Source organism: Neoarius graeffei, chromosome 19 (genome assembly GCF_027579695.1).
Source record: "Neoarius graeffei isolate fNeoGra1 chromosome 19, fNeoGra1.pri, whole genome shotgun sequence".
Taxonomy (NCBI): domain Eukaryota; kingdom Metazoa; phylum Chordata; class Actinopteri; order Siluriformes; family Ariidae; genus Neoarius; species Neoarius graeffei.
Genome location: NC_083587.1, coordinates 28,741,747 through 28,768,854, shown reverse-complemented (window position 1 = coordinate 28,768,854; position 27,108 = coordinate 28,741,747). Strand labels below are relative to the sequence as shown.

At 47.0% G+C, this 27,108-nt stretch overlaps 1 protein-coding gene across 1 annotated transcript in view; it reads right to left on the bottom strand.

The window, feature by feature from the left end:
- The window catches only part of dcaf11 (ddb1 and cul4 associated factor 11), a 31,209-nt gene extending 7,799 nt beyond the window's left edge, over nt 1-23,410 (bottom strand). The window contains exons 1-14 of the mRNA XM_060899956.1: nt 23,235-23,410; nt 20,926-21,118; nt 18,654-18,781; nt 16,770-16,888; nt 16,539-16,603; nt 16,296-16,396; nt 16,036-16,182; nt 13,820-13,874; nt 12,908-12,976; nt 11,642-11,699; nt 11,351-11,536; nt 2,732-2,885; nt 1,980-2,132; nt 1,788-1,894 (exon numbers count right to left, since the gene is read on the bottom strand). Of these exons, the coding sequence (XP_060755939.1) occupies nt 1,788-1,894; nt 1,980-2,132; nt 2,732-2,885; nt 11,351-11,536; nt 11,642-11,699; nt 12,908-12,976; nt 13,820-13,874; nt 16,036-16,182; nt 16,296-16,396; nt 16,539-16,603; nt 16,770-16,888; nt 18,654-18,781; nt 20,926-21,107 (1,524 nt within the window). The 5' untranslated portion in view covers nt 21,108-21,118; nt 23,235-23,410. The remainder of the gene's footprint in view (nt 1-1,787; nt 1,895-1,979; nt 2,133-2,731; nt 2,886-11,350; nt 11,537-11,641; nt 11,700-12,907; nt 12,977-13,819; nt 13,875-16,035; nt 16,183-16,295; nt 16,397-16,538; nt 16,604-16,769; nt 16,889-18,653; nt 18,782-20,925; nt 21,119-23,234) is intronic.
- Between the last annotated feature and the right edge of the window lie 3,698 nt (nt 23,411-27,108).

The window sequence follows — 27,108 nt, the reverse complement described above, 5'->3', positions numbered from 1 at the left end:
GCGCGTCTTCCAGTGTTGCCAGATTGGGCAGTTTTAAGTGCATTTTGGCGGATTTGAACATATTTTGGGCTGGAAAACGTCAGCAGTATCTGGCAACACTGGTGTCTTCATCCACATTGTTTTCCCGGCGCTTGGTGATGCAAAACTGCCGTGTGAACGCAAGTGGGGCTGCACCGGTGCTAACACGCTTCTCTCTAGTAAGCAGGTTTGTGACGTGTGAACGCTCCACAAAATTTACACCGGTGTAAGATATATCGCAACAAAATACATCGGTGCAGCATCGCTGCAAATATGTGCCGTGTGAACACCCCTATTATTATACACTTTTGCTTGTTTTTCCTTTAAAGGTCCCATGGCATGAAATTTTCACTTTCTGAGGTTTTTTTAACGTTAGAATGAGTTCCTCTGACCTTCTTAAGTCACCCTAGTGGCTAGAAATTTCATAATGTGTAAACCAAACTATGCCCAAAATTTGAGAATGGCGCATCAAAACGGCGCGTTGATAAACTCTTCCCTTTACTACGTCAGCAAGGGAGATGATCCCCACGCCCCCCCCTCTGGATTCCCACCCACTGTATGAATTGCCCGCCCAGTTGTAGTGAGGAGACCATAGAGGGAGGACACAACATGGCATCACCTAAGCGAGCGAAACATGGAAATTGCGCTGTACATGGATGTGACAACACAGAAAAGAGTCTGTTTTTACTGCCGACGGGAGAGCCCCTGAAGACGCAGTGGCTTAATTTTATTTACTTCAATAATACGCCGTCGAGTCTACCTAAGACTGTGTATGTTTGTCGGAAGCATTTTCCTGATGAATGTTTCCACAACTTGGGACAGTACAGGGCAGGTTTTGCACATCAACTGTCACTGAAGCCTGGGTCCGTACCAAGCATCCCTGTCGCATCAGCCACAAACACCGAACAAGTAAGTGTATAACTGTTAAGTCGTTTTGCCGTGTTTTAAAATCGGTGCCACGTTAGCCTTGCAATGGCTACATTAGCTGTGCAGCTAACCGCTTCCTGCAGTTAGCCAGGTACTCTGCGCTACAAAACCAAAAAGCATGCAGCATGCTCTGTTATAATAGCCAATCAAAACAGTTTTTACAAAGACACCCACATTCTTTTTTTAAGTCACTCGTTCATTTTATTTCTTTGTTTGTTCAGTAAAAACCCAAACATTTGTTGAATTTATTTTATTTCCTCGCGTCGCACCTTAATGACGTCAGCGCGCGGTATTTTTCCCTTCGCGGTTTGTTCCTTCTCTCTCGCCATAGTAAGACACCCACATCCGCTTGTTCTGACCCACTGGAGGTAGCGTCACAGTGCTGTTAGCCAATCAGAGGTAACACGTTTACATGTCATGAATATTAATAATAAGACCCGCCCCCACCCTCTACCCTTCCCCGCCTCCTGCTTCTCATTAGCAAAACGACGCACTGGGAAAAGGGCTGAAATGGGGCTTTCTCCCAGGAGGCTATATCTACGTGCCGAGGGTTCATTTCGAGAAAGGCTGCGGAAATAACATCCGGAAACCTCCACGAGCCCGTTTAAAGCATCAACAAACCACCATACCATGGGACCTTTAATAATCTCCATTTCCTGAATCTACCACTGCGAAATACTTCTTCAATGACAGGTCTTTGGGATCACAAAATGTTTTTGACAACTTTTTAAACCATGTTATGAAGGGCTTTATTAATAGTACAGTGTGACATTTACAGATTCCTCATAAAGGAGCAGCAAACTAATATGTTTCCTGGCTGATAAAGAGGATGCAACACTCACAGAACTGCTGACGATGTTATCCTGGTAAGGGTGCCAGCTGACGTCTCTCACACACGCCTCGTGACCCGTCAGTCTGGACACAACACGGCCCGTCAGAACGTCATAAACTACAAGAGAAGAGGAAAGGGTGGATAAGGGAAGTAGAGAAAGAACTTTCGCTTAATAAACAAAGGATTGGTCCATTTGGCTCACTGATGATTTTCCCAGTCGAGCAGCCGCTGTAGATGAACTTCTGTCCTGTGCTGAACTCGGGGGAGAAACGGCAACGGATGAGCGTGTGGAGAACGCCGTGACCGCGATACGTCATCACTGACGTGTCACCTGTCAGTTTGTGCTTCTTCAAAGCTGTGACGACAAGAAGGAAAAAAAAAAAGACATACATCAGGACTAAATGCTGTGTTGTAGCTCCACCGTAAGGCTAACTGAGGTATTCTAACTTACCTGAATATTGGTGGCAACAGATTCTTAAAACACGAAGTAAATTTTTCGAACATTTCCAATATAAATTCAATATATAATGTGCTGTTTCAGCTGTCTTTTAAGATTATTACTTGTCTCACTCCGAGTTCGAAAAATCAAAGTCCTTCCCACACTGTGGCGCATAGGGCGGCGCCGATCTCCGTTTCCGTAGCCCTCAGCCTCTCGCCTATTACATAGTTAGGGTTACAGCGGGAGGCTAGTCCTCTGGTAACCGCGAGAGTTTGACTCCCCACTCGCATCTGTATTGCAGTGTGCCTTGCCAGACGGCAGTAGGTTCCACTTTTATGATGGTCTTTGGTATGACCCGACCGTGAGTAGAACTCGTGATCTCCCGATCGAGAGGCAGACACGCTAACCACTAGGCCAACTCGCAGCTCCCATTCAGAGTCGATCCCAGTAAAATCTTGGCCGAATTCAAGAACATTTCATTTCTACTCCTCTACCAGTGGTTCAGAGACACACACCTCTTTGTGGGACCTGCTGCCAGCGGTAGTCCCAGTTCTGCTGTGTGACGGCGAGCCGTGATGCAGCGAGGCCTTCTTTAGGAGAAAACTTCCTCACATCCCATAGTTTGATTGTCTGATCCTTTGAATTGCTGATCAGGTACCGGGCATCACCCTGTGACCACACAGACACAGTTATATTCCTGCATAAATGGCGGTCATCTTGTGTCTTATCGCTAAGCTGCAAAGACGGGGGAAAAGTCATGCGTTGGTGATGTTTTACTGGCTACCAATGAAGTTGGGGTGAAAAAGGTGCTACAGTGGTGCTTGAAAGTTTGTGAACCCTTTAGAATTTTCTATATTTCTGCATAAATATGACCTAAAACAACATCAGATTTTCACACAAGTCCTAAAAGTAGATAAAGAGAACCCAGTTAAACAAAGGAGGCAAAAATATTATACTTGGTCATTTATTTATTGAGGAAAATGATCCAATATTACATATCTGTGAGTGGCAAAAGTATGTGAACCTCTAGGATTAGCAATTCATTTGAAGGTGAAATTAGAGTCAGGTGTTTTCAATCAATGGGATGACAATCAGGTGTGAGTGGGCACCCTGTTTTATTTAAAGAACAGGGATCTATCAAAGTCTGACCTTCACTACACATGTTTGTGGAAGTGTATCATGGCACGAACAAAGGAGATTTGTGAGGACCACAGAAAAAGCGTTGTTGATGCTCATCAGGCTGGAAAAGGTTACAAAACCATCTCTAAAGAGTTTGGACTCCACCAATCCACAGTCAGACAGATTGTGTACAAATGGAGGAAATTCAAGACCATTGTTACCCTCCCCAGGAGTGGTCGACCAACAAAGATCACTTCAAGAGCAAGGCGTGTAATAGTCGGCGAGGTCACAAAGGACCCCAGGGTAACTTCTAAGCAACTGAAGGCCTCTCTCACATTGGCTAATATTAATGTTCATGAGTCCACCATCAGGAGAACACTGAACAACAATGGTGTGCATGGCAGGGTTGCAAGGAGAAAGCCACTGCTCTCCAAAAAGAACATTGCTGCTCATCTGCAGTTTGCTAAAGATCACGTGGACAAGCCAGAAGACTATTGGAAAAATGTTTTGTGGACGGATGAGACCAAACTAGAACTTTTTGGTTTAAATGAGAAGCGTTATGTTTGGAGAAAGGAAAACGCTGCATTCCAGCATAAGAACCTTATCCCATCTGTGAAACATGGTGGTGGTAGTGTCATGGTTTGGGCCTGTTTTGCTGCATCTGGGCCAGGACGGCTTGCCATCATTGATGGAACAATGAATTCTTAATTATACCAGCGAATTCTGAAGGAATATATCAAGATATCTGTCCATGAACTGAATCTCAAGAGAAGGTGGGTCATGCAGCAAGACAACGACCCTAAGCAAACAAGTCATTCTACCAGAGAATGGTTAAAGAAAAATTAAGTTAATGTTTTGGAATGGCCAAGTCAAAGTCCTGACCTTAATCCAATCGAAATGTTGTGGAAGGACCTGAAGCGAGCAGTTCATGTGAGGAAACCCACCAACATCCCAGAGTTGAAGCTGTTCTGTACGGAGGAATGGGCTAAAATTCCTCCAAGCCAGTGTGCAGGACTGATCAACAGTTACTGGAAACATTTAGTTGCAGTGATTGCTGCACAAGGGGGTCACACCAGATACTGAAAGCAAAGGTTCACATACTGTTGCCACTCACAGATATGTAATATTGGATCATTTTCCTCAAGAAATAAATGACCAAGTATAATATTTTTGTCTCATTTGTTTAACTGGGTTCTCTTTATCTACTTTTAGGACTTGTGTGAAAATCTGATGATGTTTTTGTGGCAGCGGGGGCGTGGCCAAGCAGCAGTCTATGAATGGAGGGCAGGGTCAAGGAAGGTACTGTGGTGCTTGAAAGTTTGTGAACCCTTTAGAATTTTCTATATTTCTGCATAAATATGACCTAAAACATCATCAGATTTTCACACAAGTCCTAAAAGTAGATAAAGAGAACCCAGTTAAACAAATGAGACAAAAATATTATCCTAGGTCATTTATTTATTGAGGAAAATGATCCAATATTACATATCTGTGAGTGGCAAAAGTATGTGAACCTCTAGGATTAGCAGTAAATTTAAAGGTGAAATTAGAGTCAGGTGTTTTCAATCAATGGGATGACAATCAGGTGTGAGTGGGCACCCTGTTTTATTTAAAGAACAGGGATCTAGCAAAGTCTGATCTTCACAACACATGTTTGTGGAAGTGTATCATGGCACGAACAAAGGAGATTTTTGAGGACCTCAGAAAAAGCGTTGTTGATGCTCATCAGGTTGGAAAAGGTTACAAAACCATCTCTAAAGAGTTTGGACTCCACCAATCTACAGTCAGACAGATTGTGTACAAATGGAGGAAATACAAGGCCATTGTTACCCTCCCCAGGAGTGGTCGACCAGCAAAGATCGCTCCAAAAGCAAGGCGTGTAATAGTTGGCGAGGTCACAAAAGACCCCAGGGTAACTTCTAAGCAACTGAAGGCCACTCTCACATTGGCTAATGTTAAGGTTCATGAGTCCACCATCAGGAGAACACTGAACAACAATGGTGTGCATGGCAGGGTTGCAAGGGGAAAGCCACTGCTCTCCAAAAAGAACATTGCTGCTCGTCTGCAGTTTGCAAAAGATCACGTGGACAAGCCAGAAGGCTATTGGAAAAATGGTTTGTGGACGGATGAGACCGAAATAGAACTTGTTGGTTTAAATGAGAAGCGTTATGTTTGGAGAAAGGAAAGCACTGCATTCCAGCATCAGAACCTTATCCCATCTGTGAAACATGGTGGTGGCAGTATCATGGTTTGGGCCTGTTTTACTGCATCTGGGCCAGGACGACTTGCCATCATTGATGGAACAATGAATTCTGAATTATACCAGCAAATTCTAAAGGAAAATGTCATGACATCTGTCCATGACCTGAATCTCAAGAGAAGGTGGATCATGCAGCAAGACAACAACCCTAAGCACACAAGTCGTTCTACCAAAGAATGGTTCAAGAGGGATAAAGTTAATGTTTTGGAATGGCCAAGTCAAAGTCATGACCTTAATCCAATGAAAATGTTGTGGGAGGACCTGAAGCGAGCAGTTCATGTGAGGAAACCCACCAACATCCCAGAGTTGAAGCTGTTCTGTACAGAGGAATGGGCTAAAATTCTTCCAAGCCGGTGTACAGGACTGATCAACAGTTACCGCAAACGTTTAGTTGCAGTTAATGCTGCACAAGGGGGTCACACCAGATACTGAAAGCAAAGGTTCACATACTTTTGCCACTCACAGATATGTAATATTGGATCATTTTCCTCAATAAATAAATTACCAAGTATAATATTTTTGTCTCATTTGTTTAACTGGGTTCTCTTTATCAACTTTAAGGCCTTGTGTGAAAATCTGATGTTGTTTTAGGTCATATTTATGCAGAAATATAGAAAATTCTAAGGGGTTCACAAACTTTCAAGCACCACTGTAAGTGGCTAGGTCATTACACCTGATGTCAATTTGTGTGTGTGTGTGTGTGTGTGTGTGTGTGTGTGTGTGTGTGTGTGTGTTTTGTTGCAGGGATGGAGTATAACGGGAGGGGGAGAGGAGAGAAGAGGTTTTTTTGTGTGCAAGTGAGTGAGTGAGTGAGTGAGTGAGTAAGAAAGAAAGAAAGAAAGAAAGAAAGAAAGCCAAATAAAGTGCGTGTGTGTAAACACAAACTCTCGCCTGCCGTGCTTCTGTGCTCCACCCACACCGGGGATTGCTACAGTGGTGCTGAAACCCGGAACGCACAGAAGGGAACCGCCCCATGGAGTCCGCCCCGTTCAACGAGCTCATCCTTGCCCTCGCTACCGCCCAACAGAACCAGCATCAAGAGCTGATCACCCTCTGGAAGGAGCAGCAGCAGCGCTTCGCAGCCTTGATGCTGGCCCAGCAGGAAGATCGCCAGGCGTTCCGGCACCAGCTCACGTCAGCAGGGCCGCCAGCCACCGCTGCCACCACCCTCACGAAGATGGGACCACAGGACGATCCGGAAGTGTTCCTCGCTCTCTTTGAGCAAACAGCCGAGGCGTGGGGGTGGCCGCTGGAGCAGCGCGCAGCGCGCCTCCTCCCGCTCTTAACCGGCGAGGCGCAGCTCGCAGCGCAGCAGCTCCCTGCTGACAGCCGGCTGGTCTTTGCAGACCTGAGGAAAGCCATCCTGCAGCGGCTCGGCCGCTCCCCGGAGCAACACCGTCAGCGCTTCCGGACGCTGACACTGGAGGAGGTCGGCCGGCCGTTTGCATTCGGCCAGCAACTCCAGGACGCCTGCCGGCGGTGGCTGAGGGCGGAAGACCGCGACGCCGAGGAGATCATCGATCTGGTGGCACTGGAGCAGTTTATCTCTCAACTTCCGGAAGGAACGGCGGAATGGGTCCAGTGTCACCGCCCGGCGTCGCTGGAACAAGCCATCGAGCTGGCGGAGGACCATCTGGAGGCCGCTCTGACGGCAGGCAGATGAGGCGCCTCCCCTCGCTTCTCTTCCCCCTCTCTCTCTCTCCCTCTCCTGTCTCTTGTCCCCCTCCCCACCCCGTTCCCCTGCCACGAAGGCGGCGGCTGGCTCCTCCCCAGCCGGCCCGTCGCACCCGTGGTGCCCTCCTATCTCCCTCTTCTGTGTCTGTGTTGTCTCCCCCTCAGGTGAGTGACACCCATAACACCAGTGCAGAGGGAAAGCCTGGGCCGGTGTGCTGGCGCGGCAGGGAATCGGAGCGTCTCCCGAATCAGAGTCCCGCAAGGGAGGTGGGGGCTGTCATCCGGATCCCCAACGCGCCGGAAACCGCCCCCGATCGGGCCGGAACGTATCGCGTACTGGTGAGTATTCAAGGGGATACATATCATGCTTTGGTGGATTCCGGTTGCAATCAGACCTCAATTCACCAACGCCTGGTGCAAGGTGAGGCATTGGGGGGAGCACAAGCGCTGAAAGTGTTGCGTGTGCACGGGGATGTTCACCATTACCCTCTAGTGTCTGTCTATATTCTATTCCGGGGCCAAACGCATAAAATGAAGGCGGCAGTTAATCCTCGCCTTACCCACTCGTTGATCTTGGGTACTGATTGGCTGGGATTTCAAGAATTAATGGAGTATTTAACACGCAGTGGGTCCTGCCCTAGTGGGTCATGGGAAGATTCTGGTGTGGCATTGGCTGGAGAAGCTGTCACAGAGCCATCTGCGTCACCACCGCGTCAGAGTGAGGAGCACTCCGCTCCTCCTCCCTCTCTCGGGGATTCTCTTGGGGATTTCCCGTTAGAGCAGTCGCGAGACGAGACTCTGCGGCATGCGTTTGACCAAGTGAGAGTAATCAATGGTCAAACTCTTCAGCCAAGCGTGGCGCCAACCTTCCCCTATTTTGCCATTATTAAAGATAGATTGTACCGAGTGACGCAGGACACTCAAACCAAGGAACGAGTAACCCAGTTGTTAATCCCAAAGTGCCGTAGGGAACTCGTATTCCATGCGGCTCACTTTAATCCCATGGCTGGACACTTGGGGCAAGACAAAACACTAGCCCGAATAATGGCCCGGTTCTATTGGCCTGGGATTCGCGGAGATGTCCGTCGGTGGTGTGCGGCATGCCGTGAATGCCAATTAGTAAATCCCGCGGCCACTCCAAAAGCGCCGTTGCGCCCTCTTCCTCTAATCGAGACCCCATTTGAGCGAATTGGGATGGATCTCGTCGGGCCATTAGATCGGTCAGCAAAGGGATATCACTTTATTTTAGTTCTGGTGGACTATGCAACGCGATATCCGGAGGCAGTGCCTCTCCGCAATATTTCAGCATGCAGTATTGCGGAAGCGCTCTTCCATGTTATCTCCCGAGTCGGGATTCCGAAAGAAATCCTGACAGACCAAGGTACCTCGTTTATGTCACGCACACTGCGCGACCTGTATAGGTTACTGGGGATTAAGTCCATCTGCACCAGCGTATATCATCCACAAACGGATGGATTAGTAGAGCAATTCAACCAGACACTCAAAAACATAATCCGGAAATTCGTTAGTGAAGATGCGCGTAATTAGGATAAGTGGCTCGAACCCCTGTTGTTCGCAGTACGAGAGGTCCCACAAGCCTCCACTGGGTTTTCTCCCTTCGAATTATTATATGGGCGTAAGCTGCGTGGCATTCTGGATGTGCTGCGGGAAAATTGGGAGGAGGGACCTTCACCGAGTAAAAATGAAATCCAGTACGTTCTTGACCTGCGCACAAAACTCCACACCCTCACGCAATTAACACAGGAGAATTTACTGGAGGCGCAAGAACGTCAAAGCCGGCTGTATGACAGGGGCACGCGCCTTAGAGAATTCACGCCGGGAGAAAAAGTACTCGTATTATTGCCCACGTCGAGTTCTAAATTAGTCGCCAAGTGGCAAGGGCCCTTTGAGGTCACACGGCGAGTCGGGGACGTTGACTATGAGGTAAAGCGAACGGATAGGGGCGGGGCACTGCAAGTATACCACCTCAACCTTTTAAAACGCTGGAATGAGGGGGACCCATGGCGTTGGCGTCGGTCATCCCAGAGAAGGCGGAGCTGGGGCCGGAGGTAAAAAAAGATAACATCGCAGACCACTCCGGTCCCTTGTGGAGACCACCTCTCACCGACCCAACTCACGGAGGCAGCCAGGTTGCAGAAGGAATTTTCCGACGTGTTCTCGCCCCTTCCGCGTCGTACCCACCTCATAGAACACCACATTGAAACGCCCCCGGGGGTGGTAGTGCGTAGCCGCCCTTACCACTTGCCCGAACACAAGAAAAAGGTGGTTCGGGATGAACTCAAGGCCATGCTTGAAATGGGCATAATCAAGGAGTCCCACAGTGACTGGAGCAGCCCAGTGGTCCTGGTTCCCAAGACTGATGGGTCAGTCCGGTTCTGTGTGGACTATAGAAAGGTCAACGCGGTGTCTAAATTTGACGCGTACCCAATGCCTCGCATTGATGAGTTGCTTGATCGGTTAGGTGCTGCTCGCTTTTATTCGACACTGGATCTAACCAAGGGATATTGGCAGATCCCCTTGACTCCTCTATCCCAAGAGAAAACGGCCTTTTCCACACCATTTGGTTTACACCAATTCGTCACGCTCCCCTTTGGGTTGTTTGGGGCGCCCGCTACGTTCCAGCAGCTTATGGACAGGGTCCTCCGCCCTCATGCTGCCTACGCGGCCGCCTATCTAGACGACATAATAATCTACAGTCATGATTGGCCGCGGCACTTGGAACACCTGAGGGCTGTTCTAAAGTCGCTGAGGCGAGCGGGCCTCACAGCTAACCCGAAGAAGTGTGCGATTGGGCGGGTGGAAGTACGGTATCTGGGGTTCCACTTGGGTCATGGGCAGGTGCGTCCCCAAATTAACAAGACTGCAGCGATTGCGGCCTGCCCGAGGCCCAAGACCAAAAAGGAGGTGAGGCGGTTCTTGGGGCTGGCTGGCTATTATCGTAGGTTTATACCTAACTATTCGGACGTCACCAGCCCGCTAACCGACCTCACTAAAAAAGGGGGCTCCAGATCCGGTCCAGTGGACGGAGCAGTGCCAACAGGCCTTCTCGGAGGTAAAAGCTGCACTGTGTGGGGGGCCACTTTTACACTCCCCTGACTTCTCCCTCCCCTTTATTTTGCAGACTGATGCATCGGACAGGGGGCTGGGGGCCATTTTGTCCCAGGAGGTGGAGGGTGAGGAGCGCCCAGTGCTGTACATCAGCTGGAAGCTGTCGACGCGCGAGAGCAAGTACAACACAATTGAAAAGGAGTGTCTTGCCATCAAGTGGGCGGTCCTCGCCCTCCGATACTCCCTGCTGGGGCGCCCTTTCACTCTCTGTTTGGACCACGCGCCCCTCCAGTAGCTCCACCGCATGAAGGATGCCAATGCACGGATCACCTGTTGGTATCTCGCGCTCCAGCCATTTAAGTTCGAGGTGATCCACAGGCCAGGGGCGCAGATGGTGGTGGCGGAGTTCCTGTCCCGTCGGGGGGGGGAGTCAGCTTCAGGCCGGACGGCTCCCCGGCCTGAGTCGGGCAGTGGGGGCGTGGCCAAGCAGCAGTCTGTGAATGAAGGGCGGGGTCAGGGAAGGTAAGTGGCTAGGTCATTACACCTGATGTAAATTTGTGTGTGTTTTGCTGTAGGGATGGAGTATAAAGGGAGGGGGAGAGGAGAGAAGAGGTTTTTTTCCCCGACCACAACACTTGTGTGTGTGTGTGTGTGTGTGTGTGTGTGTGTGTGAGTGAGTGAGTGAGAAAGAAAGAAAGCTGAAAAGCCAAATAAAGTGCGTGTGTGTAAACACAAACTCTCGCCTGCCGTGCTTCTGTGCTCCACCCACACCGGGGATTACTACAGTTTTAGGTCATATTTATACAGAAATATAGAAAACTCAAAAGGGTTCACAAACTTTCAAGCACCACTGTATGTTAAATAATTCAGCTGGCTCAGGCAATCAGATTTCGGTGTAAAGATTCAGCAGGTGCTTGCTGCAGGAGCAGAGTTTAATTAAATGGAATTAATGGAAATGTTTTTATATAGCCATGTACTCGTGTGTGCGTGAGAGTGAGTGTGTGTGTGAGACCTTGCTGTGTATGAAAGTGATTCCGTCTCTGTGTCCTGCTAACACTCCGACTGGTTGAGGCGCGTGTTCTCTCAATGTGCGTCTGTCCCACACTTTGCACAGTGCGTCATCACTGCCTGAGAAAAGTAGCTGAGACGAAACATCGGCAAATGCCACGGCGTTCACGTCGTCCTCGTGAGCGTCAATCTGAAACACACACACACCATAAACAATATGCAAACACAGAGAGGATATAAGAATGTGTGGTGTGGTAAATTTGTGGTATGTGGGTGTGTCTGGATATGCTCTTACTTTCAAAGTTCTTTTGTTCAGCTCACGGTCAAATACATACAGACAGCCATCGTTTGCTCTGTTACGAAGAAACACAGACACATCACACAACACACCCTCAATTCTTAATGAAGTGAATAAAACTAACTTCTGGCAGATTTTTTTTTAACCACTAATGTACTTTCTGGAGATTAAACTCAATTGTTACATTTTACCACTGAACTAAAGCAAAGTCTATCAGAATCGCAATTGCTAGACAATAAGGCCATATGGAGTGTTACAGAAACTGACCAATCAACAGTTTCAATTTTATTCATTCATCAGAATCACAAATTCCTTCTATCATTACTTTCAAGAGGTGCATAGCTAGTCCTGGAGAGCAGGAAGTGCAGGTTATTCTTAAAAAAAGCCCTACACCACACACACACACACACACACACACACACACACACACCACCTTTATTAACCTACTTAAAGGAGAACTGAAGGCAAGTTTTTTTATCATCAAAATTCTATTTATCTCATTTTATTAAATATAGGAATGCATTTCTGACAGCTATTTTGTCACTGCTAGAGCAAGTTATGAGTGTTTGAAACATGCTCTGTAATATATCAGTCCTATGTCAAAGCTCTGGCCGTAAACGAGATTCATTGTGACCTGTGCGAGACATCGTAGGACGCAAGTAAAACGTACAGCGGAAATCAAAGTGACCGACATCTGCCGACGTTGTCAAAAGACGCGCATGCCGTCTTTCGAATGCTGACCTAATCAAGCCAGAAGTTTTGTTTGTTTTGATAGCAATCAGGAAAGTCTGAAAAAAGTAGGCAGTAATCGTCATTTAAACTCATTTTTGTGCAATATTTCGTTTGGAAAACAGTTTTCAAAATGGCGGCGCTGACACCTGGCTGACACTTGACGTTTCGAAGCCTCGCACAAGTCTCGTGAAGATCGTGCGGATAAGTGACGCCTGCCGTGAACCAAACAAACTACATTCAACACGGCTAAAAACCGAACAGGCTGATAAATATAATATTTAATTGCAATTAGTTGCTAATACGAGTCACGATATAAGGTTCCTAAAACTGAAAACGTAACTACATTTTACTACACGCTAATTAAGAAATAAAGAAAGTTTAAAAATGACTTCAGTTCTCCTTTTAGGTGTTTTATTTAATCGTGCTAAAGTGAGTAGTGCAGTGAGAATTATACTGCTGTAGATACTGATCACAGCAAACAAGCCCAAACCTAGAGCCTGTGTATAATTATGTGAATGTGGATATACCGACCCGCCCAGCACCTCTCGGCTGTCTGTGGATGCTGCGAGTGAAAACACACAGAACCTTCTTTCCTCTGGACTGAGACAGAAAACAGACAAAAGTGTAAAGCAGGTAATAAGCTGCATCTCAAAGCACACATGATGCCCTGATCCCTGATCAAAATGTATTTACTGCAGACTTTTAAATGATGTCATACATTACAGTGTTAACATCCAGATCAAGGAGTTCTACAAGAATCATACAGAAACATGGGGTTTGAGACACAGTTTGAGGAAGCAGCACTGGTAGTACAGGAAATGAGTCAGTATTATTTCACTTGTTAAGACTTTGTGTTTAGTTAGGGTCATACCCTTTTCATCTTCCCTGTAAACAACATGTGAAATAAGAATAGAGCTAGTTAATGTGACCTCATCATCACGATCATCACCACCACCATCACAATCCAATCCGACAAATGAAACATAGAAATTAGATCACATAAAAGTGACTCATTTTGCATGAATAATGATTAACGAATTAAAATTATGAACCCACATGCTGGCAAAGATTAGTGCTTTAATGTTCTTTCATTCTTACTAAAAAAAAAAAAAAAAAACACACAACCTGTACATTTAATGCATACACTCACACCCAAACACCAAAGACTCGAACAATGATTGCACGGTGGTGCTGGGCAAAAGCATCTTCTTTCCTTTACGCATTTAAAAAAATAATAAAGTCTTCAGTTGTTCATCAGAATTGGCACCAGATCTTCGCCAACATGTTGTGAATCAGTTAATCTCCTATGTTATGTATGTGATGGATAATGATGGATGGTTCTCATGGTCATGTGATCAGCACTCATCCACAGGAAGAGGAAGTGCGCAGGTGATTGATTACCTGTACCTTAATGCTATAATGAACTATGAGGGAGACACTAACTTGAGGTCCAGAGCGGTGTGCGTTTCACTCTCGCCATCTATACTGCACACATGGACTAAACAAGAGGAAAATATAGAATAGGGAGAATGAATAAAGACATGAGCGAAGGAATAAACTATGTCAGAAATTGCATTTCCCTACAGTGGAAAAAGAACTGCTAACTGTACTCTGTTTTGACTAAATATGATTAATTTAGTTGTAGAGATTTTCCAGTTTAACTATAGGTCTGGCATGTCTGTCTGTCTGTCTGTCTGTCTGTCTGTCTGAGGGGTGTTTATCTGTCTTAAACAGATCATGTCTGTGTGTCTCAGGTGCATCCACCTGTCTGCCTCAGGCAAGTCAGTCAGTCTCCCTGCCTCAGGTGCGTCTGCCTGTCTGCAGCGCGTGCAGTGTGTCTGTCTGCCTGCGGCGCGTCTGCCTGCCTGTCTGTCAGTGGCACGTCTGCCTGCCTGTATGTCTGTCTGGCTATCTGTCTGTCTGCCTGCGGTGTGTCTGCCTGCCCACATGCCCGAGGTGTGCCTGCGGCGCGTCCGTCCGCCCGCCCGCCCGAGGTGTGCCTGCGGCGCGTGCGCCCGCCCGCGGTGTGCCCCCGCCCGCCCGCCCGCGGTGTGCCTGCGGCGCGTGCGCCCGCCCGCCCGCCCGCCCGCGGTGTGCCTGCGGCGCGTGCGCCCGCCCGCCCGCCCGCCCGCGGTGTGCCTGCGGCGCGTGCGCCCGCCCGCCCGCCCGCCCGCGGTGTGCCTGCGGCGCGTCCGCCCGCCCGCCCGAGGTGTGCCTGCGGCGCGTCCGCCCGCCCGCCCGCCCGAGGTGTGCCTGCGGCGCGTCCGCCCGCCCGCCCGCCCGAGGTGTGCCTGCGGCGCGTCCGCCCGCCCGCCCGAGGTGTGCCTGCGGCGCGTCCGCCCGCCCGCCCGCCCGAGGTGTGCCTGCGGCGCGTCCGCCCGCCCGCCCGCCCGAGGTGTGCCTGCGGCGCGGCGCGTCCGCCCGCCCGCCCGCCCGAGGTGTGCCTGCGGCGCGTCCGCCCGCCCGCCCGCCCGCCCGAGGTGTGCCTGCGGCGCGTCCGCCCGCCCGCCCGCCCGCCCGAGGTGTGCCTGCGGCGCGTCCGCCCGCCCGCCCGCCCGCCCGAGGTGTGCCTGCGGCGCGTCCGCCCGCCCGAGGTGTGCCTGCGGCGCGTCCGCCCGCCCGCCCGCCCGAGGTGTGCCTGCGGCGCGTCCGCCCGCCCGCCCGCCCGCCCGAGGTGTGCCTGCGGCGCGTCCGCCCGCCCGCCCGCCCGCCCGAGGTGTGCCTGCGGCGCGTCCGCCCGCCCGCCCGCCCGAGGTGTGCCTGCGGCGCGTCCGCCCGCCCGCCCGCCCGCCCGAGGTGTGCCTGCGGCGCGTCCGCCCGCCCGCCCGCCCGCCCGAGGTGTGCCTGCGGCGCGTCCGCCCGCCCGCCCGCCCGCCCGCCCGAGGTGTGCCTGCGGCGCGTCCGCCCGCCCGCCCGCCCGCCCGCCCGAGGTGTGCCTGCGGCGCGTCCGCCCGCCCGCCCGCCCGCCCGAGGTGTGCCTGCGGCGCGTCCGCCCGCCCGCCCGCCCGCCCGAGGTGTGCCTGCGGCGCGTCCGCCCGCCCGCCCGCCCGAGGTGTGCCTGCGGCGCGTCCGCCCGCCCGCCCGCCCGAGGTGTGCCTGCGGCGCGTCCGCCCGCCCGCCCGAGGTGTGCCTGCGGCGCGTCCGCCCGCCCGCCCGAGGTGTGCCTGCGGCGCGTCCGCCCGCCCGCCCGAGGTGTGCCTGCGGCGCGTCCGCCCGCCCGTCCGAGGTGTGCCTGCGGCGCGTCCGCCCGCCCGCCCGAGGTGTGTCTGCGGCGCGTCCGCCCGCCCGCCCGAGGTGTGTCTGCGGCGCGTCTGCCCGCCCGCCCGCCCGAGGTGTGTCTGCGGCGCGTCTGCCCGCCCGCCCGAGGTGTGTCTGCGGCGCGTCTGCCCGCCCGCCCGAGGTGTGTCTGCGGCGCGTCTGCCCGCCCGCCCGAGGTGTGTCTGCGGCGCGTCTGCCCGCCCGCCCGAGGTGTGTCTGCGGCGCGTCTGCCCGCCCGCCCGAGGTGTGTCTGCAGCGTGTCTGCCTGCCTGTCTGTTTTTCTCTAACGCATGCCTGTCTGTCTGTCTCAACTGTGTCTGTCTGTCTTTACGTGTTTTTATATATATCTATCTTTCTGACTGTCTCTCTGTGTGTCCACCATGTGCAAGTATGTGTCTTACTGTAATCAGACCAGCTGGAGTACAGAACGGAGCGTGAATCTGGCGTGAAACACACGTCTAACACACTCCAACCCACGTCTCGGGCCTTCACAGTGCGTTTCAGGTGGAATCTGCCCCGACTGGCGTCATACAGCCGAATATGCTGATCTACACACACCCATACAGTTACACAATCATTATTCAATCAGAACATACAGATAGCTTCTGCAGCTTTCTGCTGAACTTGGTGCGTCATCAGAGCACAGACTCTACAGTGTCACCTTGGCATGCAGAGAGGAAGAAATTTCCATCATCGCTGTACACGCCACAAAACGCTTTTTGCTGATAAGTGTCTTTGTGGGCCACATAGTTGGGCAGGAAACTGCAAACACACAGCAAGACATGGCCAAATGAGCAAAAATGAGGCCTTGACAGTGAGTTTCTGTGCCAAAATGCAACTATTACTTGCATACATCCCAAATACTCAAAGGTATAAATGAGTGTGTGTGTGTCCATAAACTCACTGTGAGCGAATACGGCTGCATTCACCATGAGAGAAACTGGATCCACGACAGCGACCCTGCTCCCGCTGTGACACAGTTACACGTACACTATGATGATCCTGATCTATCATTGTGTACTCTATGATGCATTTAACAACTAAACATTGCTCTGTTGCTCATCCATTATAAACCAGCATCACGTGTACTGTATGCGGGGATGTGTGTGTGTGTTGCTCTATATGTGTCTCTGACCTGATTAAGCATGTGTGTGAAGCTGTGCTTGCTGTTCAGCTGTGAGGACGCTGTGGCTAATAGGATCTGAGTGCGGATCTCGCTGCGGTCCAGCTCCTGAGTGTCCGGGTGCAAATCCACTGGAACAAATAGATAAAAACCACAAAAAAAGGTCACGTTGAATGAAACAATACAGACAAATGTCCAGGATGCTCCTCAGGTTCATTTGGGGATTCAAGACACACAGTAACGGGTTTGTATATATCCATAATAATCTGACGCTGTCTTTACGTACTAATTACCCTGTCTGGGTGCAAGTGCACGTGTGCAATTATGCAGTAAACAATCCAAGCATTCTAATGCTCCACTGTCTACACAAATTCATTCCATCAGACAAACTCCTCTCAAATCATGTGACCTGCAGAACAATACTCCAAAGTAAATTAGACACCTAAATATTACACAGAGAATAAACAAAAAAACATGGCAAGTTTTACCATATATACCTTTATACCACAGTGATGCCGAATACTCAAATCTGATTGGTCAAAACTAATCATTTTCTATATTGCAAGCTGTGATTTAAATGAATGCATTTGTTCTAATACATTATAGTTCTTATTGTTTTCCCCTTTGCTGTGGCATGAGCTTCACAGAAAAAGAAAGAAGCGTATAAGCGTTTACACCTGGAATAGACTTGCTTTACAAGTAGTGTGCCACTGAAATCGTTACAATGATACACTGATATTTTTGTCTTATTAACTTTAAAGGAACAGTCCACCGTACTTCCATAATGAAATATGCTCTTATCTGAATTGAGACGAGCTGCTCCGTACCTCTCCGAGCTTTGCGCGACCTCCCAGTCAGTCAGACGCAGTCAGACGCGCTGTCACTCCTGTTAGCAATGTAGCTAGGCTCAGTATGGCCAATGGTATTTTTTGGGGCTGTAGTTAGATGCGACCAAACTCTTCCACGTTTTTCCTGTTTACTTAGGTTTATATGAGCAGTGATATGAAACAAGTTCAGTTACACAAATTGAAACATAGCGATTTTCTATACTATGGAAAGTCCGCACTATAATGACAGGCATACTAACACCTTCTGCGTGCTTCGGCAGCGCATTGATACGGAGCTCAGATATCAATGCACTGCCGAAGCACGCAGAAGGTGTTAGTACGCCTGTCATTATAGTGCGGACTTTCCATAGCATAGAAAATCGCCACGTTTCAATTTGTGTAACTGAACTTGTTTCATATCACTGGTCATATAAACCTATGTAAACAGGAAAAACACGGAAGAGTTTGGTCGCATCTAACTACAGCCCCAAAAAATACCATTGGCCATACTGAGCCTAGCTACATTGCTAACAGGAGTGACAGCGCGTCTGACTGACTGGGAGGTCGCGCAAAGCTCGGAGAGGTACGAAGCAGCTCGTCTCAATTCAGATAAGAGCATATTTCATTATGGAAGTACGGTGGACTGTTCCTTTAAGAGGGGAAAAAACGAGCAGCTTGTGCAATAATCACTGTTTAGAAGTATTACAACCCAAGTGATGAGGAACTAACTTGTCTCATGAACAATCTACATAATTATAAACGTATTGCAAAATGTTTAAATTGTAACCTGTGCCAAATTTCTGTGGAAATAGTTACATAATCTAATTTGGAGCCTCGTGTCAGCCCATGTCACACTACCCTGTTGGTGATTATTTTCCTCAAGTTTTATTCCTTACTCTGCATTTCTAATCGCTTGTGATTTATTTATTTATTTATTTATAGCTCCACACTGTCAAATTAATCTCACTAGCTTTGATTTGATTATCAGCACATACCCATTACAAGCTTCTCACATTGGCACAATAACAACAAAGTCTTTGGACAGAAAAAATAAAAACCTGTGAATTACCAGGAGGATCATAGCGATGTCCTAGCCGTCCCTCCCATGCTCCATCGCTGTCGTCATCCGAGTCAGAGATAGACTGGACAAGCTGTAACCCTGTTGCGCCACTGCCATGGACCAGCCTCACCTGGCCCCTACAACGAAATAACATCAGAAAATCCGTCCGAGACACACCGTAATCAGATCTCTTATTCACATCCTATATATATTTTTTTTATCCTTTATTTTACCAGGAATGTCCCATTGAGATACATTATCTCTTCTTCCAGGGAGTCCTGGCCAAGGTGGCAGCAAATAAAAAGTTTCAATATACACATAGAACATGCAATATTAACACATATAAGCATACAGGCGGCGGCACGGTGGTGTAGTGGTTAGCGCTGTCGCCTCACAGCAAGAAGGTCCGGGTTCGAGCCCCGGGGCCGGCGAGGGCCTTTCTGTGCGGAGTTTGCATGTTCTCCCCGTGTCCGCGTGGGTTTCCTCCGGGTGCTCCGGTTTCCCCCACAGTCCAAAGACATGCAGGTTAGGTTAACTGGTGACTCTAAATTGATCGTAGGTGTGAATGTGAGTGTGAATGGTTGTCTGTGTCTATGTGTCAGCCCTGTGACGACCTGGCGACTTGTCCAGGGTGTACCCCGCCTTTCGCCCGTAGTCAGCTGGGATAGGCTCCAGCTTGCCTGCGACCCTGTAGAACAGGATAAAGCAGCTAGAGATAATGAGATGAGATGAGCATACAGGCATTCCAAAAAATGAAAATAAAATAAACACAGACTAACAGAGTAAGCACATAGACATTCCAGATGTTATGGACGAGAAAAAATAAAAAATGAATTAAAGATAAGGGTTTGCACTATTCCGCACTACCTCACCTTAACAGCGATTAGTTTATTGTTTATACTGCTTATTTCATGTTTACCTGCTATACCTCAAGTGCCCTTGACTGTTATTTTATGTCCCTTTGCTCCAATTTGTGTGTGTGTGTGTGTGTGTGTGTGTGTATATATATATATATCTGTGAGTGTTTAGTCTATTTCTTATCTAGAGTGTTTATACTGTTTATATTGTTTATTTCAGTTATTCTATTTTTATTTATTGCATTGCCTGTTTGCACCGTGGGTCAGAGAGGACTGAAATTTCATCTGTGCTGTATGTCGAGCATGTATAGCATATTTGACAATAAAGTTGACTTGACTTGATAAGGGTTAAAAATTATGAAAAACAATGGCACTGTTGCGTGAGAACTGAGTTCAGAAGATTTTTAAAGACATTTAGTGAGGGTAGGGAGTCCAAATTTAAAAGTATTTTGTAATGTATTCCACTCGTACTACATATGAACTAAAGGCCCAGTTTTGTCCGTGTAGGTGGAGACTGAAGGAGGAGTTTTACTGATGAACGTGTACTGTAAGTGTTAATGCAGTGTCAGTCAATTGCATATGTCCTGAGGCAGTTTACCCATTAAAGCCTTTGCAATAAATACTAGGCTGTGAGATTCCCTTCTAAGCTGTCGTGATGTCCATTGCACCATGTCATATAGATTACAGTGATGTGTTCTTGCTGCAGCACCAGTTACAAACCTCAAAGCAGAATGATAAACAACATCCAGCTTTTTCAGATAGGATGAAGATACATGCATATAGATTATATCACCATAATCTGCACTACCGTTCAAAAGTTTGGGGTCACTTTGAAATGTCCTTATTTTTGAAAGAAAAGCACTGTTCTTTTCAATGAAGATCACTTTAAACTAATCAGAAATCCACTCTATACATTGCTAATGTGGTAAATGACTATTCTAGCCGCAAATGTCTGGTTTTTGGTGCAATATCTCCATAGGCGTATAGAGGCCCATTTCCAGCAACTCTCACTCCAGTGTTCTAATGGTACAATGTGTTTGCTCATTGCCTCAGAAGGCTAATGGAGGATTAGAAAACCCTTGTACAATCATGTTAGCACAGCTGAAAACAGTTGAGCTCTTTAGAGAAGCTATAAAACTGACCTTCCTTTGAGCAGATTGAGTTTCTGGAGCATCACATTTGTGGGGTCGATTAAATGCTCAAAACGGCCAGAAAAATGTCTTGACTATATTTTCTATTCATTTTACAACTTATGGTGGGAAATAAAAGTGTGACTTTTCATGGAAAACACTAAATTGTCTGGGTGACCCCAAACTTTTGAACAGTAGTGTAATACTGAAAGGAAAGTGCTCAATACTAATCGTATTCTGGCAGTGAAAGAAAAGCATTTTTTCAAACAGTAGTAATGAGTAATTATGAGTCACCTCCTCAGTAGGTACGCCAGTACTTGTGCTAGATCAACGTCCTCTTCAGATGCCGACGCTCTCTCGGGTCCCCTGCGGCTCCTTGGGGTCGTAGCCTGGATTTGGTTCGATTCTGGTTCTGACTGGTCCGGGTTTCCGCTCGAGCCGCGACCGGACATGCCAGAACTGGACTGGGAGCCCATAGACTGAGCACCTAGTGGGCAAATACAAAGATGTAGAACTCATGAACTATTTGAATGACAATGTGTTCCACTAGTTTCCTAAATGTACAGTGGTGCTTGAAAGTTTGTGAACCCTTTAGAATTTTCTATATTTCTGCATAAATATGACCTAAAACATAATCAGATTTTCACACAAGTCCTAAAAGTAGATAAAAGAGAACCCAGTTAAACAAATGAGACAAAAATATTATACTCGGTCATGTATTTATTGAGGAAAATGATCCAATATTACATATCTGTGAGTGGCAAAAGTATGTGAACCTCTAGGATTAGCAGTGAATTTGAAGGTGAAAATAGAGTCAGGTGTTTTCAATCAATGGGATGACAATCAGGTGTGAGTGGGCACCCTGTTTTATTTAAAGAACAGGGATCTAGCAAAGTCTGATCTTCACAACACATGTTTGTGGAAGTGTATCATGACACGAACAAAGGAGATTTTTGAGGACCTCAGAAAAAGCGTTGTTGATGCTCATCAGGCTGGAAAAGGTTACAAAACCATCTCTAAAGAGTTTGGACTCCACCAATCCACAGTCAGACAGATTGTGTACAAATGGAGGAAATTCAAGACCATTGTTACCCTCCCCTGGAGTGGTTGACCAACAAAGATCACTCCAAGAGCAAGGCGTGGAATAGTCGGCGAGGTCACAAAGGACCCCAGGGTAACTTCTAAGCAACTGAAGGCCTCTCTCACATTGGCTAATGTTAATGTTCATGAGTCCACCATCAGGAGAACACTGAACAACAATGGTGTGCATAGCAGGGTTGCAAGGAGAAAGCCACTGCTGTCCAAAAAAAACATTGCTGCTCATCTGCAGTTTGCTAAAGATCACGTGTACAAGCCAGAAGGCTATTGGAAAAATGTTTTGTGGACAGATGAGACCAAAATAGAACTTTTTGGTTTAAATGAGAAGCGTTATGTTTGGAGAAAGGAAAACACTGCATTCCAGCATAAGAATCTTATCCCATCTGTGAATCATGGTGGTGGTAGTATCATGGTTTGGGCCTGTTTTGCTGCATCTGGGCCAGGACGGCTTGCCATCATTGATGGAACAATGAATTCTGAATGACAGCAGCGAATTCTAAAGGAAAATGTCAGGACATCTGTCCATGAACTGAATCTCAAGAAAAGGTGGGTCATGCAGCAAGACAGTGACCCTAAGCACACAAGTCGTTCTACCAAAGAATGGTTAAAGAAGAATAAAGTTAATGTTTTGGAATGGCCAAGTCAAAGTCCTGACCTTAATCCAATCGAAATGTTGTGGAAGGACCTGAAGTGAGCAGTTCATGTGAGGAAACCCACCAACATCCCAGAGTTGAAGCTGTTCTGTACAGAGGAATGGGCTAAAATTCCTCCAAGCCGGTGTGCAGGACTGATCAACAGTTACCGCAAACGTTTAGTTGCAGTTATTGCTGCACAAGGGGGTCACACCAGATACTGAAAGCAAAGGTTCACATACTTTTGCCACTCACAGATATGTAATATTGGATCATTTTCCTCAATAAATAAATGACCAAGTATAATATTTTTGTCTCATTTGTTTAACTGGGTTCTCTTTATCTACTTTTAGGACTTGTGTGAAAATCTGATGCTGTTTTAGGTCATATTTATGCAGAAATATAGAAAATTCTAAAGGGTTCACAAACTTTCAAGCACCACTGTACCTGGAATTGAGCTAATGCCAGTGATTTTCTGTAGATTTGTGATTCAAATGAGCTGCATAAACCATTCCTGAGATAGTAAAAATGTTTATTTAATATTAATACATACAGTATGTTTTTGTTTAAAGCTTAAGGCAACAATTCTGAACCAAATGCACAGCATGTGTAATGTTAAGAAGTGAGAAAGCTATCTTAGTTAAATCATAACATCGTGACAGGGCAGATCACTGAAAATACACTAAGGAAATACACTTTGATATCTCTCTGCGGGGGAAAGAAAGAAAATATGCTAACTGCACATCTGCTTCTTCTTGATCAGTAAGTAATGTTTACCTTTCCGGTTGTTTGTTTGTTTGTTTGTTTATTAGCCATTCGCTAACACGGCGCTTTCTGGTTTACAAAGGCTAGTTACAGAAGGCTATATTTTACCTTTTCACGCTTCTCTCGTTGATCTCCTTTTCCAAATTAATGACGAAGCATTTGTTTTACAGCAGTTAACTGTGAATATGTTCGCTGTCTGTGTAAAATTTCCGCTGTCAACTGCACCGTCTCAAGTCCAGCTGAGTCCATGACGCGCCATGTTGTTTACAGACCGCTGCTCTTCAGGCAGCTTATCGCGATAGCGCAGATATCGCGAGAACACGCCAGAGTTCGAGTTCTCGCGACAACAGGATACACTGATCCTTGTTTCCAGTATTTGAGAGCCACAATGACTTTAGATTTTAATGAACATGAATGAAAATAGAATAATAAAACAAATCTCTACAACCAGGGCCTTATGGACAGGGAATATTTTTGGGATTAAGGCTATTATTTCACTTCAGATATTTGATTTGAACCCTGTCCATGACATTCTGGTGTCTATATGGAAGTCAAGTTTATTTGTATAGCGCTTTTAGCAATAAACATTGTCGCAAAGCAGCTTTACAGAATTTCAACGACTTGAAACATGAGCTAATTTTACCCCTAATCTATCCCCAATGAGGGCGGCACGGTGGTGTAGTGGTTAGCGCTGTCGCCTCACAGCAAGAAGGTCTGGGTTCGAGCCCCGTGGCCGGCGAGGGCCTTTCTGTGCGGAGTTTGCATGTTCTCCCCGTGTCCGCCTGGGTTTCCTCCGGGTGCTCCGGTTTCCCCCACAGTCCAAAGACATGCAGGTTAGGTTAACTGGTGACTCTAAATTGAGCGTAGGTGTGAATGTGAGTGTGAATGGTTGTCTGTGTCTATGTGTCAGCCCTGTGATGACCTGGCGACTTGTCCAGGGTGTACCCCGCCTTTCGCCCGTAGTCAGCTGGGATAGGCTCCAGCTTGCCTGTGACCCTGTAGAAGGATAAAGCGGCTAGAGATAATGAGATGAGATGAGATTATCTATTCCCAATGAGCACGCCTGTGGCGACGGTGGCAAGGAAAAACTCCCTCAGACGAAGAAACCTCGGGAGGAACCAGACTCAAAAGGGAACCCATCCTCATTTGGGCAACAGCATGACTATAACATTAACAGTTTTAACATGAAGTCAGTTTCGTTGATGTTATAAACTCTTCATTGATGTGCAAAACTGTTCACGACAACTGCAGTCCTAAAGTTAGCAAGTCAGCTGTAGTCCTCAGCCATAAAAGCATTACTGTAAGAGTCCAGAGCGTCTTCCAAGTGCGACTTTCAACTGTCCACATGAGGCCGTCCTCTACAGGAGCGATGCGATGAGACTCCAGCCAGACACAGGGCACCAGGATGGATCAGGCAGGTCCATCAGGCATCTCGATCCCAGGACTGACATGTAACTCAGAGGGACAGATTTGGGGGGAGAGGGAGAGAAGCCTGTTTCCTCCACCATAGTAATGAAGGATTCTCATAAGAATGACTTAATCTCATTTGATTATCTCTAGCTGCTTTATCCTGTTCTACAGGGTCGCAGGCAAGCTGGAGCCTATCCCAGCTGACTATGGGCGAAAGGCGGGGTACACCCTGGACAAGTCGCCAGGTCATCACAGGGCTGACACATAGACACAGACAACCATTCACACCTACGGTCAATTTAGAGCCACCAGTTAACCTAACCTGCATGTCTTTGGACTGTGGGGGAAACCGGAGCACCCGGAGGAAACCCACGCGGACACGGGGAGAACATTCAAACTCCGCACAGAAAGGCCCTCGTCGGCCACGGGGCTCGAACCCAGACCTTCTTGCTGTGAGGTGACAGCACTAACCACTACACCATCGTGCCACTGGCTATTATTTCACTTCAGATATTTGATTTGAACCCTGTCCATGACATTCTGGTGTCTATATGGAAGTCGTTTATTTGTATAGCGCTTTTAACAATAAACTTTGTCGCAAAGCAGCTTTACATAATTTGAACAACTTGAAACATGAGCTAATTTTACCCCTAATCTATCCCCAATGAGCAAGCCTGTGGCGACGGTGGCAAGGAAAAACTCCCTCAGACGACATGAGGAAGAAACCTCGAGAGGAACCAGACTCAAGAGGGAATCCATCCTCATTTGGGCAACAACATGACTATAACATTAACAGTTTTAACATGAAGTCAGTTTCGTTGATGTTATAAACTCTTCATTGATGGAAACTTGAGTGCAAAACTGTTCATGACAACTGCAGTCCTAAAGTTAGCAAGTCAACTGTAGTCCTCAGCCATAAAAGCATTACTGTAAGTGTCCAGAGCATCTTCCAAGTGCGACTTTCAACTGTCCACATGGGGCCGTCCTCCACACGAGCGATGTGATGAGACTCCAACCAGACACGGGGTATCAGGATGGATCAGGCAGGTCAGAGGATCAGAAGAGGTCAGCATCTCGATCCCAGGACCAACATGTAACTCAGAGGGACAGATTTGGGGGGAGAGGAAGAGAAGCCTGTTTCCTCCACCATAGTAATGAAGGATTCTCATAAGAATGACTTAATATCTCATAATTATGATTTAGTGTCTCATAACAGTTACTTAATATCTTATAACAATGAGATAATTTTCTCATAATTATAATTTTCAATCCCATAATACTGACTTATGAGCTCATAATTATGACTTAGTATAAGAATTACTTAATATCTTATTATTATTATCATAATAACAGGCAGCCCGGTGGTGTAGTGGTTAGCACTGTTGCCTCACAGCAAGAAGGTCCTGGGTTCGAGCCCAGCGGCCAATGAGGGCCTTTCTGTATGGAGTTTACATGTTCTCCCCATGTCCAAAGAGGAGATGCATGGATGTGGTGAGAGAGGACATGAAAATGGCAGGTGTGGTAGAGAAGGATGCAGAAGACAGGGAGCAATGGAGACGAAAGATCCGCTGTGGCGACCCCTAATTGGGAGCAGCCAAAAGAAGAAGATGAGGAAACTCAGACTGTAAGTTGTTCTCACACAGGTTGCATTCATTGTGTCTAATCTGGTAATTAGGACCTTTTACTGCCTCATTCACCACAGGTTTAGAGATTAAAATACTTTAGGAAGAGCCTAAAGTGCTCTAGAAATCAAAATTGATGTTTCATTACTTTCTGTACCTGTCCTTTCGTGTTATGGGTGCCTAGATCCAGAGTGTCATCAAGACTACCTTTCTTGAGTCCAAGATCAAGTCCAAAGAAGTTCAAATACAAGTCAGAACCACGTACAAATTAGCTAGAAAGAGTCAAGATTGAGACAGGGGAAAAAAAATCCTTCAAGACCACTTACTTTTTTAAAGGAGGAGTTAATTGAGAAGAATTTTACACTGTAAAATATAATAAGTTGACTTTACTTAAAAAAAATATGCAAAGTCGTTGCCTCAAAAAAAGTCATTTATGTTGATTTAGATAAATTAGATTGGGTTAACTTATTTTTTGTGAGTTTGCAGTACTCAAATTAACTTAGATTAGTTTGATTACATTAACTTATTTATTTTGAGTTTGCAGTACTCACATAAACTTATATTAATTTGATTACATTAACTTATTTATTGTGAGTTTGCAGTACTCATCTTATATAATTTTGATTACATTAACTTATTTATTTTAAGTTTACAGTACAAGTTAATGTAATCAAAATTATATAAGATGAGTACTGCAAACTCACAATAAATAAGTTAATGTAATCAAATTAATATAAGTTTATGTGAGTACTGCAAACTCAAAATAAATAAGTTAATGTAATCAAACTAATCTAAGTTAATTTGAGTACTGCAAACTCACAAAAAATAAGTTAACCCAATCTAATTTATCTAAATCAACATAAATGACTTTTTTTGAGGCAACGACTTTGCATATTTTTTTTAAGTAAAGTCAACTTATTATATTTTACAGTGTATATATTTGGCGGCAC